This window comes from Periplaneta americana, chromosome 5 (assembly GCF_040183065.1).
Source record: "Periplaneta americana isolate PAMFEO1 chromosome 5, P.americana_PAMFEO1_priV1, whole genome shotgun sequence".
Lineage (NCBI taxonomy): Eukaryota > Metazoa > Arthropoda > Insecta > Blattodea > Blattidae > Periplaneta > Periplaneta americana.
The window spans coordinates 20074724-20092349 of NC_091121.1; the positions used below are offsets into that span (position 1 = coordinate 20074724).

At 36.6% G+C, this 17626-nt stretch overlaps 1 protein-coding gene across 2 annotated transcripts in view; it reads left to right on the top strand.

Moving 5' to 3' along the window:
- The window catches only part of LOC138699511 (tenascin-R-like), a 121969-nt gene that overhangs the window by 38335 nt on the left and 66008 nt on the right, over positions 1-17626 (top strand). For both annotated transcript variants that reach the window (XM_069825451.1, XM_069825452.1), the window contains exon 6: positions 16146-16365. In XM_069825451.1, coding sequence (XP_069681552.1) covers positions 16146-16365 — 220 coding nt within the window. The remainder of the gene's footprint in view (positions 1-16145; positions 16366-17626) is intronic.

Consider the following 17626-nt stretch of genomic DNA (forward strand, 5'->3'; position numbering starts at 1 on the left):
CTATCACCTTTACTTTTTAACTTTGCTCTAGAGTATGCCATTAGGAAAGTCCAGGATAACAGAGAGGGTTTGGAATTGAACGAGTTACAACAGCTGCTTGTCTACGCGGATGACGTGAATATGTTAGGAGAAAATCGACAAATGATTAGGGAAAATATGGGAATTTTACTTGAAGCAAGTAAAGAGATAGGTTTGGAAGTAAATCTCGAAAAGACAAACTATATGATTATGTCTCGTGACGAGAATATTGTACGAAATGGAAATATAAAAATTGGAAATTTATCCTTTGAAGAGGTGGAAAAATTCAAATACCTGGGAGCAACAGTCAGTCAAACTTTTACGGAACCACCTATATGGACTCTAATTCAGTGTACTGAAAAAACTGACGCACCATTATCATTTTTCTTTCTCTTATTAGCTTTCATTACTTCTTTACTTGTAACTTTTTTTTATTCTGTAAACTGCCATTGTTTGTTTGTTTGTGTACTTGTTTACTTTTTTTCTTACTCTGTTATATTTCATAATCTATTTGTTCTTGTATTGTTTTGTATGCTTTGTCTAATGGCAGCCTCTAATTTGAGGAAGCTCAATAAATAAAATAAATATAAATGATACTCGGGAGGAAATTAAACACAGAATAAATATGGGAAATGCCTGTTATTATTCAGTTGAGAAGCTTTTATGATCCAGTCTGTTGTCAAAAAATCTGAAAGTTAGAATTTATAAAACAGTTATATTACCGGTTGTTCTTTATGGTTGTGAAACTTGGACTCTCACTTTGAGAGACGAACATAGGTTAAGGGTGTTTGAGTATAAGGTGCTTAGGAAAATATTTGGGGCTAAGAGGGATGAAGTTATAGGGGAATGGAGAAAGTTACACAACACAGAACTGCACGCATTGTATTCTTCACCTGACATAATCAGGAACATTAGGGGAGAGTCGGGTAGTATCGGACAGTGCGTTTCTTTCATCTACCACCATATGGTAGTACCTGAATGACATGGTTACGTTTCTCTATGCTACATCACAGAAACGTAACCATGTCAATCAGGTACTATCATCGTGTGGAAGATGAAAGAAACTCACTGTCCGATATTACTCGATGTCCGATACTACCCGACTCTCCCCTAAATCCAGACGTTTGAGATGGGCAGGGCATGTAGCACATATGGGCGAATCCAGAAATGCATATAGAGCAGGTATGCTCAAAATTGTAAAAGCGCCGATTACACGGATGATGCTGCACTGCATAACACACTGTGTACGGACTGGGCTCCGCAACTACATTGTACTGTACATTGCAGCACCGCCAGTGGTATAGTTCGTACACTCTTACAAATACGGATAATAAACTGAATTTCAAAAAGGAAAGAGTATACACTGCAATATTCAGTTATTACATTATTTATGATATTTAATATAGTTATGACATAATAATACCATAGATAATATTATTTTCATATTCCACCATATAGTCTACATTGCGGTCTATTCAACATCTACATTCTTTTCTGCAATTAATCGGGAATCTATTTCCAACGAATTTACTGCAATGCGCTAAAGATGCTCATCTGTTAATCGGGATCTATGCTTGGATTTAGTAACCTTCATTCTCGAAAATAATTGTTCGCACACATATGTCGAGGCGAAGGTAGCTAACATAGTGGCAGCGAATAAGCTCATCTTGGAATATTTCGTTTTGTTCATTTTTTAAATATTCTATGCTTGTCAAGTCATATTCTCTGCATTTAGTTCTGAATTCTACGTTACTTAGTAAATCAATAATTCGTCCTGGAACTGCACTCTCACGGATTATACTAAATTTACTATGAAAATATTAACAATCTCACTCTCCATATGTCTAAAATCACTAAATCTATGTTCTATGAATTCACATTTGAGCTGTTGCAGTACAGAGACATAATTAACTATATTTTGTTCAGGCACCATACATCTCTTTACAAGTTCACCATCCGTGAAGGGTTTTAGTGCCTTAGCTAATTCCCAACATACTACATAGGTTAACTTGCTCCACAACACACACTCTGAATTGTTCGACTCTCTTCAATGTTTGGTCTTTCATGAAGTGCTTTCAATTCTTGAAGCTGTAGTGCACGTTGCACCCCTGAAAAATTATTTTATCAAAATATCTATTTCTGCTGGAATAAAATCACCACAATAACAATAATAATAGTAATAATAGGTCTAATAATAATAATAATAATAATAATAATAATAATAATAATAATAATAACGTTGGTATATGAAAATAGCCTATATTACAGAAAACAGCTTCTCTGTCACTTCGGCATGTTCTGGGTAGCAGAGCCTATAATGTAGTTTTATGTTGCTCCATAGTATTCCTGACAGTACCTTACAACATAATAAACACTTTGGGTGCTATTCATAGACATTTCGCAGCACGCGCTACGAGCGTGCTAAACTAGCCCCAGCTATCCACTGGTTACTTGTACAGAATTCAAATCATATCATAACGCTAACACTGGTTTATGAATACGAAAAACGCTGATTATCCACCGGAAGCCCGCGCTAAGAATGTCTATGAATACGGCCCTTAACGTTTTCACCGAACGCACAACAAAACTAGTCTTCCTCCCACACTGTACGGAATGATCGTTTGCTTACTGAAGGTTTTGACTGTCATTGTCCCGCACTGTTCGTACGTGTACTAAGTACTTGAACTGCCTTCCGCAGTCATCCGTCGAGCTTCGAACGAGGAACAGCACGCTCTACATTGGAAGGTTGTGATTACAGAACGTAATCGGGAGTCAGAGAATGAGCATACCTGATATAGAGTGTTAGTTGGGAGGTGGGAGGGAAAAAGACCTTTAGGGATGCCGAGACGTATGTGGGAAGATAATATTAAATGGATTTGAGGGAGGTGGGATATGATGATAGAGACTGGATTAATCTTGCTCAGGACAGGGATCAATGGCGGGCTTATGTGAGGGCGGCAATGAACCTCCGGGTTCCTTAAAGGCAAGTAAGTAAGTAATTATTATTATTATTATTATTATTATTATTATTATTATTATTAATTCGGATTTTCCTGTCTCTGATCGGGTCAAAAACCCTGATAGAACTGATATTTAACCCTTGCGGTGAATTTCGGTGAAGTTCGAAGGGCCTAATTAGTCAAATCCACTCTCCTCACCTCCATGCTGGGGCTCTCTGGGATCTTTTAAGATGCGAAAGAGAGAGTGGTGTGCAACGGAAAGCAACGGGAAACTACCGCATTTACCGTTCCCAAGAAAAACTGCAAACATGGCATGATGAGTCTTTCCACAGTATAGTATGGGGCATAAACGTGGACATTAAGACAAAGTGAAGAGAAGCGAATAGAAGCATTTGAAATGTGGATGTGAAGGAGGATGGAGTGTGTGAAATGGACAGACAGAATACTACCCTTCTGCAGAACACTATGAATATTATTATTATTATTATTATTATTATTATTATTATTGGGATATTGTAAATAAAGCTATTAAAAAGCTAAAGCCTAATAAATCTAAAGGTACTGATAGCATTCCTAATTTTATAATCAAGGGTTGCTCTAATATTCTCATGCCTGTTTTAACTTTTTTATTCAATCTTAGCTTAAAAACAGGAATTTACCCGTCACTTTGGAAGGAAGCATCCATTATTCCAGTTTTCAAAAATGGTAATAAAAACAGTGTTACTAATTATAGACCCATTTCTATCCTAAACAATTTTTCTAAAATTTTTGAAAAAATTATTCACAAACACATTTCTTTTTATGTCAAAAATAAGATCAATTCGGCCCAACATGGATTTACAAGAGGAAAATCTACTACTACTAATTTAGTTTCCTATCTGAATCTCATAATGTCTATAGTTGAAAATCAAGGTCAAATTGACTCAATTTATTTTGATTTTAGCAAAGCATTTGATGTTGTTCCTCACAAAATTTTATTAAATAAATTAAGTAATTTTGGTCTCTCCACTAACTACGTTAATTGGTTTGAAAATTATTTAACAGATAGACAGTCTTGTGTTCGACTAGGTAATTCTCTCTCGGTTCCATTTAATAGTTTATGCGGAGTTCCTCAAGGGTCTACATTGGGACCTCTCCTATTTTTATTATTTATAAATGATATAAGTAAAAGAATAAGTTCTAGCTGCCTTTTATTTGCGGATGATCTCAAAATCTTTCGTAAAATTAATAGTTTGGTTGATTGTCAAATTCTTCAAAATGACATTAATTCAATTTCACAATGGTCTGTTGAAAATGGAATGAAAATTAATCAATCCAAAACTTTTATTTCCTTCTCACGGAAAACTATCTCCCTAAAATTTAACTATTCTCTCAGTAATGTCGTAATTACTAAGAAAGGCTGTATTAGAGATCTTGGTGTCCTACTTGATTCAAAATTATATTTCCATGATCATGTGCAATATATTTATACCCATTCATTAAGAATGCTTGGTCTAATTAGGTCTATAACTTATTCTTTTTCCACTCCTATGTGTTTATTAATTTTATACTATATGCATCTGTTGTATGGAACTCCATTACTTCCACTGACTCGGCTAAATTGGAGAATATTCAAAGAAAATTTATTTCCTTGTGTTCTTATAGATTTTTACCAAATTCCGGTTATAACTATGAGATTAATTGCAAATATTTCAATTGCGGTAGTTTGTTCACCAGACGTCAGGATCTTGATTATTTATTTTTTTTTGTAAAGTAATTAAGGGTGATATTGATTGTGAATCTTTCATAAGCAAGATCAGTCTTCGTATTCCTGCTAAGGGTTTAAGATTTCATAAATTGTTTTATAATAGGAATCCTAAATCTCTCTCTCCGGTCTGCAGATGTATTAAATATGCTGATTTGCATGGATTCAACTTGGATCCATTTAATGTGTAGTATATCTTTGAGTTTTTATGTCAGTATTATTAATAATGCCATTTGTTAAGATATGTATCATACTATTCTTGTCAATTGCATATCACTACAATACTCATATTATTCCAGGCTTCATTTTTTAATTAACTCACTGATGTAATTTTAATAATTATTTGTCCATTTATTTGTTGCATTTGGTCAATTGATTAATGTAGACTATTCCATTATTTCAATTATCTCATTGTACTAATTTTATAATTATTTATGCTATTCTAATTATTGATGTAGACTATTATATTGTTTGTACTTCATCTCATTGCCATTTTCTATCATTCATTCTCATCATCATTTGTTGTTTTGTTCTGTTTTGTATCGTGCTAAACTGTAATTGGCCTTGTGCTGTTGTTTTGCACGTTAATATTCGAAATAAATAAATAAATAAATAAATAAATAAATAAATAAATAAATAAATAAATAAATAAGTAAATATATCTACAAGATGGGACCATAAACGAAATGAGGAAGGAATGGGAGAACTGGGACTAAAGCCCATTCTCCACTATATATAAAATTACCGTGCCAACTGGATGGACCATCTACAATGGATGTCAACGCACAGAATACCAAGAGCTTTGCTTCGTTATCTCCCTCAAGGAAAGAGATCACTGGGACGTCTCAAGAAACGCTGGAGGGACAATTCTTCTTTGAGACCGTAACGGGCTACATGGCCTAATACTTGGAGGGATGATGATGATGATGATTATTATTATTATTATTATTATTATTATTATTATTGTTTTTATTATTATTATTATTCAGTGTTCTGCCCAAGAGCAGGTCTTTCATTGCAAACCCAACTTTCTCCAATCTTTCCTATTTTCTGCCTTCCTCTTTATCTCCTCATATGATCCATATATCTTAATGCCGTCTATCATCTGATATCTTCTTTTGCCCTGAACTCTTCTCCCATTCACCATTCCTTTCAGTGCATCCTTCAGTAAGCAGTTTCTCCTCAGCCAGTGACCCAACCAATTCATTTTTCTCTTCCTGATCAGTTTCAGCATCATTCTTTCTTCACCCATTTTTTCCAACAAAGTTTAATTTCTTATTTTCTCTGTCTATTTCACACGTTCCATTCTTCTCCATATCCACATTTAAAATGCTTCTATTCGCTTCTCTTTACTTCGTCGTAATATCCATGTTTCTGCTCCATACAATGTCACACTCCATACAAAGCACTTCACTAATCTCTTCCTCTTCCAGAGGTCCGCAGAAGATGCTCCTTTTTCTATTAAAAGTTTCCTTGGCCATTGCTATCCTCCTTTTGACTTCCTTTCAGCAGCTCATGTTACTGCTTATAGTATACCCCAAGTATTTGAAGCTGTTCACTTGCTCTACTTCCTCATTTATATTTCGCAAGTTTAGCGTTTTTATTTTTATCTTTCTTCCTATGACTATGGTCTTCGTATTATTTGCATTTATCTCCATCCCACACTGCTCACAGCTGTCATTTAGCTCCAGTAGCATATTATTATTATTATTATTATTATTATTATTATTATTATTAAATTTACATATGTGTGAAAAGTCAATGTACAGACTTGGCAGGAGGAGATATTTTCAAAATGTTTACCAAGTCAAAATACACTATTCTTCGGTCATTTGTCGCCAATATCACGGCTTTTTTTTCTAAAATAAAAGTTGTAAAATCGAAGAGGCTTTCACGTGTAACAGACGGACATCTCGCTGCTCAGTTAAAATTAGCTACATGCAGCTAGACTCCTAATTTTAACAAGTTAATTACACATCCATTATAATGTTTAAAATGTGTATAAAATAACAGACAAAAGAAATAAAATAAAATAAATGGAAATAATGAAAACATATATCGATATAAACTTAATTGAACTTTTCCTTAGTTTGAGTATGTTCACTGTCCGTGTCTGCAATAGTGAAGGTGTTCCGCGACTTCTCTTGTACCTCCCTCCTTCCATCTTTCCCTTTGTTGAGTTTTGCGGAGTGTATTTCATATGACGTCATCTTTGCCTAATATGTAAAACTAATTGTTATATGGGATAAAAACGTAGAGTGAAATCGCAATGGAAAATAAAAATAATTTTGACGGAATAATTTATCTGAGGAAATATTTTATTCAAGAAAGGAAGTCATCCCATTTGAAATAAAAAGAGGCGTGTCTTGATCTCTCCGCGTCATGAACATAATTATAGACCTTATTCTCCATTTTCAACAGCATGCACCACTTCCTGATATTGGTCTCGTTCATAACAGCTCCACAGACTGCAACAAGTCTCCTATCAATATCATTGGTCTAATGTTTTCAGCATTCAAAAAACGAGTAACTGATCGAACTTCGCAATCGACGAGATTATCAATGTGGACGTTCATTTTACAAGATTGCTGTTGTACATTCAACAATACTGAATATATTCACGTGCTTAAGACAGCACCAAGAAAATGTCAACACCACACTGAGACTGTAATGAAACAGTTGCCAAGTCAGTACGCGCAAATGTTGCTTACGAATCACCTTTGAAAATTGTACTTTTTTAGCCTGAGTGTCTGACTGACTGACAGATTCTACTCGTGCCGGATCTGTGCACGTCCTAGACGCAATTATTGTCTCAGTCCAACGGATGGCCCGGGTGGCATTCGTTAATTCGATACTCACAGGCGGACAATCTTCCTGGGCCCTGCAGCTGAGATCCCATCGGCTACTGACGAACTCGAGCCCGTAGAACAGTGGTCGTCAACTCTCTTTGAAACAGACCTTGAGTAAGGGTATGGCCACACGAGCTACATTTGTAGCAAGTTTTCTGCGACAAATGTAGCTGGAATTATAGACTGCATTGAGTTAAATGGAAGCGGCCACACAGAGCAGTAAATGTAGCTAGTTTGGCGCATCCCAAGGTCGTGTCGCAACTCGAATGGGTCCGGGTCCATTTCTTCTGCGACATTTAGTGCTGTTGGGTGGCCACACCTAGCGACATGGGTGGCTACACGTGCAGCTACAAATGTCGCTGCGATGTGCGGTATGTCAGTATGTTTGTCATTTTGTTTACATATTGTAGCCAGGTCATCATTTCTTCTAACCTGGAAGTATTTGACTTCTCTGCCTTTGGTTTTCTTCGCATAATTGTTGCATCCGAACACGACACAATCTGGCATTTTGTAGTTTTTAAATTACACATAGGAAAACCTGTATAAACTTTTTTATATACATTTCTTAATGATCAGCGATAAAGTCATTAATGAAGTAATATTCGTGTGTATCTTTATTCAACGAAAAACTTTCAAGTTATTTAAATATGTTGTGAAGTTATTCTACAAAAATTCCCTCTCAGTAGACTACCCGCACGTATTAACAATCCTTTATTAGGGAAAATTAATTTTAGAAAAAACGAATAATAATAATAATATTAATAATAATAATAATAATAATAATAATAATAATAATAATAATAAACTAAATCTTAGGGGCAAGCGTCTGACATGTTAAGCCTATTCGTGACCAATAATTTTCCACCTTAAACGAATTAACATTGTTGTTAGTTACTGGGAATTTTTTACTATGAAATCCATATTTTTAAACTTTAAATTTATATTAATATATTTATTTTCGCTTTAGTAATTCCGTCATTGACTTCTAGCAGAATGTGGTGCCCACAAGTGGCTAGGTAACACGTTGAAGTACAAAGTGTCCAACATGCCCGACTGTCTAACAGACCCTAATTTACCCTATATGTAATAATAACAACAGAATCAACTTGTGTTTATGAGGGAGTGAAGTAGAGAGGGAGATTGACTTTTAGGTAGGAAATTATTATCATGACAGATTTATAACAATACGATGAAAATATATATTACATATTTTGTTACTAACAATACGGTGCCAATAAATATTGCTTCGCTTGTGTATAGTCCAGGCTAAGTTGCCCTATTTTTATCTCTCTTCAAAATATCTTTCTTTAAAAGTACATATATTTTTCTTCTTTCAATTTTGACCTAAAGAATTCTTCAATAATAAAGTGTATACAAAAGCGTTCTAGCAAACCCTTCACAGCAATTTTGTATGGTAAAAAAAAAACGCAAAATTCTTTTCCAGGACATCTCACAAATCAGTATTGCTTATATACTGAGTGTTCAGTTCAAAGTGTGTCATGGCTCGCTGTATGCCGTCATGTGGCTAGTCGATGAGCCTAGAGAATTCAATCTTCCTACACTTCCGCAGAGGTGTATTACTTATGTGCCAGATAAGTTGCCTAGCAAGTACGGCGTTTATTCAGAAGAGTACTTACCGATACGTACGGTAACTACGGTAGTGGCAGGAATGTGAACTATTTCGAAACATATATTGAGTTGAGTTTTTCTTACTGTCGGGATATGGGGAGAGGGTTAAGACGATGACTTAAGTATTTGTTGACATTAATTTCGACGGTCAACATGGACACGGAGCATTTGATTTGTATTGTGGAATGTTGCCGTACGCAACCGATGATAACAAATACCCTGCGCACTACTTGCCCGCGCAAAACACAGCTCGAAAGAGGTTATGGTAGCACACAGACCGTACAGAACGCCATCTGTTGCTACGACATTCAAGTTATACCGTACACGTTCTGAAGTTCAGACTGAACGCCTTGATTAATAGGCAACTTGTCTGACACAAAAGCTGAAACTCGCTTCAAATCGCTGACTCATCAACAGTGACGTCATGACACACTTTGAAATGATCACCCAGTATATTATTGTGTTATCAAGATATTTCCACTTTGAGTTATATTTTGGGATATAAGGATCACATTTTAATTGCCGCAACGTCCAATAAGCATTCTGCAAAACCAAGAAAAAAGAGAACTTTTATAATAGATGTGTTTACTTATACTCGTTTCAAAATATCGTTCTTTGAGAGTAGGCCTACATATTTTTTCTTTCTTTCATTTTCGACCAAAGGTATCCTTCAATAATACATTTTATACAATAGCGTTCCAGTAAACTCTTCACAGCGACTTCATTTGTTAAAAAAAACACAATTCTTTTACAAGACAGATCTCTCAATATGTTACAAACAGATTGCCTGTTTGCGTTCTGTTTTGGGCCATGTTTAAAACTCCTTTTTACTTGGAGATGCTTTAGAAATTCATGTATTGACAATGGGAGAGCATGTCTAATCTGTTGTAAATCCCAATGACCCTTCTACAGAACCACGAAAAATTAGGTCTTCATAAAGCCTTTCAGCAAATCCTTCACCCACACCATACTTCGGATTGTTACTGACGAACAATATTGCCTGTCGTAAAATTGACACAGAAATAAAAGTTAACTTTATAGCACTGCTATAAATTTTCTTCTCATGCGCATTAAAACTGTGACCGTAATAATGTACACTAACAACACACACAAGCGACTTTGGCTTCATAATCCATCTCGGAAGATATCTTCCACTACACTTCTGCTGAGTGCTGCAAAACGCAAAAGAACTAGCTACAAATGTCGTTACGTGTGGCATGTCATGTGGCCACACGTAGCGACATTTAACGCAGAACTGAGCAGTAATTGTCGCGCCCGTATGGCCACCCATTTTGCGACAATTACGGCAGCTACATTTGTAGCAGAAAACTTGCGACAAATGTAGCTCGTGGGAGTGTATCGTAAAATGCACGGTGGTACAGAAGGGAGAGGGAGAAAGCTGCCTTATCAAATACGGGCTATCAGTGAAGAGTAGTCAATAATAGACGAGGACTATTTACCGCACCGTGAAAGATTATCATGTCGTAGCTCCTATGATAGTCAATCAATCGCGCTGTAATTTTTAGGATTCATAGATAAATGTTTACGGAAAGCATAGAAAAAATTCTAAATCAAGATCTTTTTTGGAAAGTGGGAAAAAAAATGGTAACTTCGAAGTGACCTGTTCAAAATAGACAGTGATACCCTTAAAAGTTGGTAAGCGGCAAACTTCTTTATTTTTCACTTTGGATGGGGGTCAAAGCGAGAGAAATGTTTAGAAAGAATGAAAATTAGCTTTAAAAGTGGTTGCTATTCAAAATATTTACTAGTTTCCGAGCTACGGCGGACTTCCCTATGCAGACAGATTAAACATTTGTTTGGTAGAACTGCGGATTCTCATAGAAATCATCGCGCTGATTTAAAATTTGTATTCAAAATGCTTAACGTTTTCGAGTTAATCGTGAGTTTTCAAATTTAATTAAAATATTTGTATTACATATGTAACATCTAAGCTGATTAAAGACTAGTACGACATACTTTCAAATTCAGAAAAATGAAAACACTATCATAGTAGTCTTTATATTTATTATTGGTATTGCTGTCACTATTATTATTATTATTAGTATTATTATTATTATTATTAGTATTATTATTATTATTATTATATTATTATTATTATTATTATGTGGGCTGAAGCTGTCTTGTTTCATTTGCCTGCCCTAGCACAAGAGCCATTCCACTTCAAACCTATCAAGATTTAATATTGTTATCTCCAATTTTTTTCATTTTCTTTTTCGGGCACTTTTAACTATAAAAAAACTGAGTCGTGGATATATATTTTTTTAGAAATCTAATTTCGGCAGATATTAAATTAAGAAGTTTTCGAAAATTAGTTTGTACTAATTCTATCTCCGGTTCTAATCATTCATATTATTTAGTCTTGGGCTCAGAAGAAAGGTAAAAATCCCAGTAAAATAATGAGATATTCTATAGATCAGGATTTGTGACTTGTCTCCTTTCACCGGACATTTAATTTCAGAAGAGACATATTTTTAGGTTATTGACATTATAAACGAACATGCTGAGTATTTATTAATTATATAAAATATGCTTATTTAAATGCATACGTGAACATTGTGTGCTTTTAAACTATTATTGCTGAATTCCACTAAGAAGTTACGTAATTTCAGGCACGAACGAAACGCCGCCCTGGATACTGCTTATACTCGCCAGCAGCCATGCATGCACCAGAGTGCTTGAATGCATGAGACGCTAGCTCGAGAGTGCACTGTGCTAATGACCGCTGCCGTAGAATATAGATCAGCATTAGAAACGCGTACTATCCCCAGATATCACCACAGCCTATTTTTATTACTAGAGATGATAGATGAAATGAGAGAGTAGTGGAGAGGATTTTCTATTTGGCTTATTTTACGACGCTTTATCAACTACTATGGTTATCTAGCATATGAGTGAGCTGAAGGTGATAATGCCAGCGAAATTAATCCGGGATCCAGCGCCGAAAGTTACCCAGCATTTGCTCTTAATGGGTTGAGGGAAACCCCGGAAAAACCTCAATCAGGTAACTTGTCCCAACCGGAATTTGAACCTAAAAGTGTTGAGGGAATGAAAATTGAAATTAGGAAACGGGAATACTTAGAGAAAAACCCTATGTAATGTCTGTTTTGTTCACTACAAATCCTAACCAGACCTGACCGAGGATCGAACAAGAGCTGTTTGGATGGAAGGCTAGCGCGAACCCGACGCTGACAGGTGAGTCATCCTGCCTCAGAACCTGACAGATTCTGGTACCATTCACAGACGAGTAACCTGATAAACCTCAGGGACTCGGAGCCCTTAACCCTTCCCGAACAACTAACGCTGACAGGTGAGCCACCCTGCCTCAGCCCCTGATGAAGCCAGGTTCCATTCGCCCACGAGTAGCGTGATAAGCCCCAGGAACAGTCTCAAGCCCTTCCTATATCTGAAACCCGTACTATTACCAGACTTCACTCTACCCTGTTTTTACTATTGCAGAAAACAGATGAAATGAGGGGAGGTGGAGAGTGTTGGTGGATTGATAGAGAGAAATAACCTCTGCAACGTCTTTGTCTATTATAAATTTCATCATAACATGGCCGAGAATCAAATCCTGCCGCTTAGATGAAAGACCAGCACACTTCATAATACTTGTCACAACAAAATCTAACTCAGCCATTTCCAACCGGTGCGCCGCGGTACAGTAGTGTGCCGTGAATGACCCGCTGGTGCGCAGGGGGGGGGGGGGGAAGTCAACTTTGAGCGAAAGTGGCACAAGTCAACAGTCAATAAACACAATGTAGGTGTGCGATCGGCAAAGAAGAGAATAACTGACGAAGTCAGATCAGTAAAGTTAGAATATCATACAAATCTTGACTAAATTCAATTTGAATTTAAGGGAGGGTGGCACTACGACACATCACTTCGACCGTATTAGATTTATTGCGCTGGACCTCAAGCTAGACGCATTCCCAACCCACACTGGCTGACAACACTGAGGTTTGCTGTGTAACCAGTTTCTAGCAGGCACCCCTATTCGTCTCTAGACCCACATGCATGTACAGGGACATCATTTTATTTTTACTAACATTTTTAATATTAACCTGGCTATATCTTCGGATTAAAGGTCTAAAACCGGAAACACCGCTTGCTCCCCTTTCCAAGATTGGAGTTCGATGATACTGGCGTAAAATACAAATCACTTTACTAGGTATAGGAGGGAAGAAAAGTAATTCATCCATTTATGTAAACTAGGAAATATCGCAATTTTCAGTTTGATAATTTTCATTACGTTTTTGTTTAATCAAAATACCGTACTGTATTAACACTTAGTGTTTTTACTCACGAATTGAGCTATCCATTCGGACGTACTAATTATGCAGTGTATATTGTACTGTTACAGCACATTAGCGTATAATATAGAGAATGAAGTTAAATTGAAAAATAATCATAATATGGATATTTAAACACATTTTTGAAAATGGTGGCCGTTCATTTCGATACAGGCTTCAATTATTTTGTGCATATTATCGCACTATAGACTAAGGTACCTAATTCCAATTACCATTTTCGTCCTTCGTACGAGTAACTCATGTTGAAATAATTCTATACCTACTCTATAAAAGAGTACTTTACGTACTGTAAATTTAATCTTCACTTCTGCCCGATCCGAAAAGATAAAATTACTCAGAAATGCTATCTACTGTCCGTTCAAGTGGTTTTGTAGAAAGGGGGGGGGAAATCACGTGACAGTTAATGACTTAACGAGGCCATTTTATTTAAGTTATTTTAGACAGTTGTATAATATTACGTAGATGTTCCATTCCTAACAGAAATTAATGTTTTCAGAAAAGAGCTAAGACAGCCCAGCTACTAGACTTTGCAGAGGGATGAACAGAAGCGGGTGGGGGGAAACAGGGATGCGGCGTAGACAAACGGACGACAGTACCTGTGCGAATATATGATTCAATATTGAAAGCTCTTTCGTCACTGGAAAACGCGAACATATTTCTGGAACGTACTGTAGTGGACAGTTCTGTGTGGTGAACGGTTGGAAGTTTACTAGTAGAGGGGTTGGGAGTGAAGTACATTCAAAAACTCAGGTACAATAAAAACTGAAGTAAAAATAAAATGATGTCCCTGTAATATTACTGCAAAGTAATGGAGCATGCTGCTTAAGAAAAACCTCCCTCCGTGTGTCACCAATCACGTTCGGGGAATGCTATGAAATGATGACGAAATGAAGAAATGTTGACGGGATGATGTAGACGCCTAATGTGGAGAAACGGCAGAACCTTGAGACAAACCACAACTGCGACCTTGTCCTCCACAAGTGTCACTATGGCCAACTTTACAAACATCGTATTTTACTTGTTTTTTTACGAAAAAAAAATCCCTTTCCTCAATTAGGAACCACTGGTTTATATTACATGAGTGTGCCGCAGGATTTTAAATTACAACTTTAGTGTGCCACATGTTGAAAAAGATTGAAAATGCTGGTCTGAATGAACGTGAACTTTTCGATAAGCTCAGCAGTACATACATACATACATACATAAGTGTTCTGCCCATGAGCAGGTCTTTCACTGCAAAGCCAACATTCTCTAATCTCCACCCACTCCTTCCAACACAACTTCGTTTCTTATTCTGTCTGCTCACTTCACACACTTCTCCATATCCACATTTCAAATGCTTCTATTCGTTTCATTTCATTTCGTCTTAATGTCCATGTTTCTGCCCCATACAATGCCACACTCCACACAAAGCACTTCAGTAGTCTCTTTCTAAGTTCTTTTTCCAGAAGTCGTTTTTTTTATTAAAAGCTTCCTTGGCCATTCCTACTTTCGACTTCCTGGCAGCAGCTCATGTTACTGCTTATAGAACACCCCAAGTATTTGAAGCTGTTCACTTGCTCTACTCCCTCTTTAGAATTCGCAAGTTTACCTTCTTTATTTTTCTTGAGACAACCATGCTCTTCATCTTGTTTGCATTTATCTTCATCCCATACTGCTCACAATTGTCATTTAACTCCAGTAGCATAGTATCGTTTCCTCTTCTGCTAACAACGCCATATCATCAGCAAATCTTATGCACTTTATTCTTCCTCTTACTTTTACCCTTCCATGTTCTGAAAACAGTTCTTCACCAAATCCTCCAAGTAGATGTTGAACAAAGTAGATTATAAAGGGCATCCTTGTCGTACTCCTCTCCCTATTTCATTTCCTTCTGACATTTCTTCTCCTATCCTGACTTGTTGTTTCATATATAGGTTACTGAAGAGCCTCCTGTCTTTCCAATTCAAACTTATTTTCTTCAAGATGTCCATCACTTTGTTCCAATCCACTGTGTCAAACGCCTTTTCTAAGACCACAAATACTGTATACACATCTTAAGCTCCGTTAATTCTGTTTTTTTAGTAGGTTATTTTACGAAGCTGTATCAACATCTCAGATCATTTAGCGTCTGAATGAAATGAAGGTGATAATGCCTGTGAAATGAATCCGGGGTCCAGCACCGATAGTTACCCAGCATTTGCTCATATTGGGTTGAGGGAAAACCCCGCAAAAAACCTCAACCAAATAACTTGCCCCAATCGGGATTCGAACCTGGGCCACCTGGTTTCTCGACCAGACGCGCTAACCGTTAATCCACAGGTGTGGAAATCCTGTTAATTTTCTGATTCATATTCACATAAAACTGAATAGTAATAATAATAATAATAATAATAATAATAATAATAATAATAATAATAATAATAATATCACTATTATAATTTATGATTGAATTTCTTTCCCCCATTGAAAGTAGTTTTTCTTGAGATTTCTGTCTCTGGACGTCTGTTATTCCATGTAGTTGATGAAAGTTAATCTTCTTATTCTTTAATTAACCTTTTTTAAGTTAAGATAGTTTTATAGCAGAATAATTATGCATATGTTAATGTTAGTGCAACTCACTCTTGTCTTTCAGTCATTATCATCTCTGCTCTGGGGAGGAAGTCGAGATTACAATGGCCGTTATTCTAATGTTGACATGAAGAGGCACACATTTCATGTAAATGTTACTAATGGCCGATTACGTCTGTCTAATAATTATTATAGTTCCATCATTGATTGGCAAGATTCATATCCTATTGATGTGAAATTTATCTCTTTGGGAACAGCAAAACTGGATGGAAAAATACAATTCGGTAAGTTGTACATTTCAAAAAACAAATATTTACGTATTAAGAGAAATACATTCATCGCAATTTAGGAATTGGATATCGATTATATACACACTTATTACGAGGGAGGATCGAAAAGTAACGCACACCAATTTTTTTACGGAATACTATTTTGGTTAGGACGTTCAAAGTTGGCACTGTAGACAGCAATGGCTCGACCGGGTGTTACTCAGGCGGAACGAGCGTTAACTACTAATTAAGCTGGCGTGTGTGCTAGCAACCTCTACTTGTAAAGAACAGTGAGATGTAATACGTTTTTTTATGGGCAAAACGAAAAGTTCCGTGTGAAATGTTGGAGGTTGGAGGTGTATGGTCCCGATTGTCTGGATCGTAGCAACATCTCCAGGTGGTGCAGGGTCGCCGACGAAACACGTTCCGGCCAACCAGCGACCGCTGCAACACCACCCGATGGCAGAGGCAGAGGAGGCAATCATCCACCCTACAGTCCAGACTTCGAACCGTCTTTCACCTCTTCGGATCAATGAAGAAATTCCTAGGAGGCCAACGCTTCGGTTCGGATGAAGAAGTGAAATCAGTCGTGCGCAGGTGCGCAGCCCAGAAAACAGAGTTTTATGAACGAGGTGTACTGAATCTATTGTCACGATGGGAGAAATGTGTCAAGAGATTTGGTTCCTATGACGAAAAATAGGTAAAACCTACAGCTTTCTTGTGCATTATTTCGTTTTGCTTACCTATTAAATACGTTGCCACAAAAAGTTGTGCGTTATTTTTCGATCCTCCCATGTATTTCCAACTATGATTGTACGTACACGTTCCAGCAACCGCCGTACGTCGTCGGGCGTATTAACCTGGAACTGCGATCATCTCTCTGACACCAATTGACACACATACATACATACATACATACATACATACATACATACATACATACATACATGTAGGCCTATTTATATGCATACATCAACACTGAATATATCCATCGACGTGTTACAAACGAAACCAGATATATTTTTGAACATGTAAGGTGACGTGTGGTAAGAAATTACATGGCTTGAGCAGAGGCACCGCGTCGGACAGTCATTTTCAACATTTCCTTGAAAGGTTAGGATAATTTTGCCGAAACTTAAGAATGTCTATAACTCTAAATAAATATTATTTCAGACATAAGTTTACGTGAAATTTAATAATATTGCTAGTTCCTGAATTTGTCCTGAAATATATTCCTGAAGTTAGGGAGCACAGCTCCTTAAATAATATTAGTAAG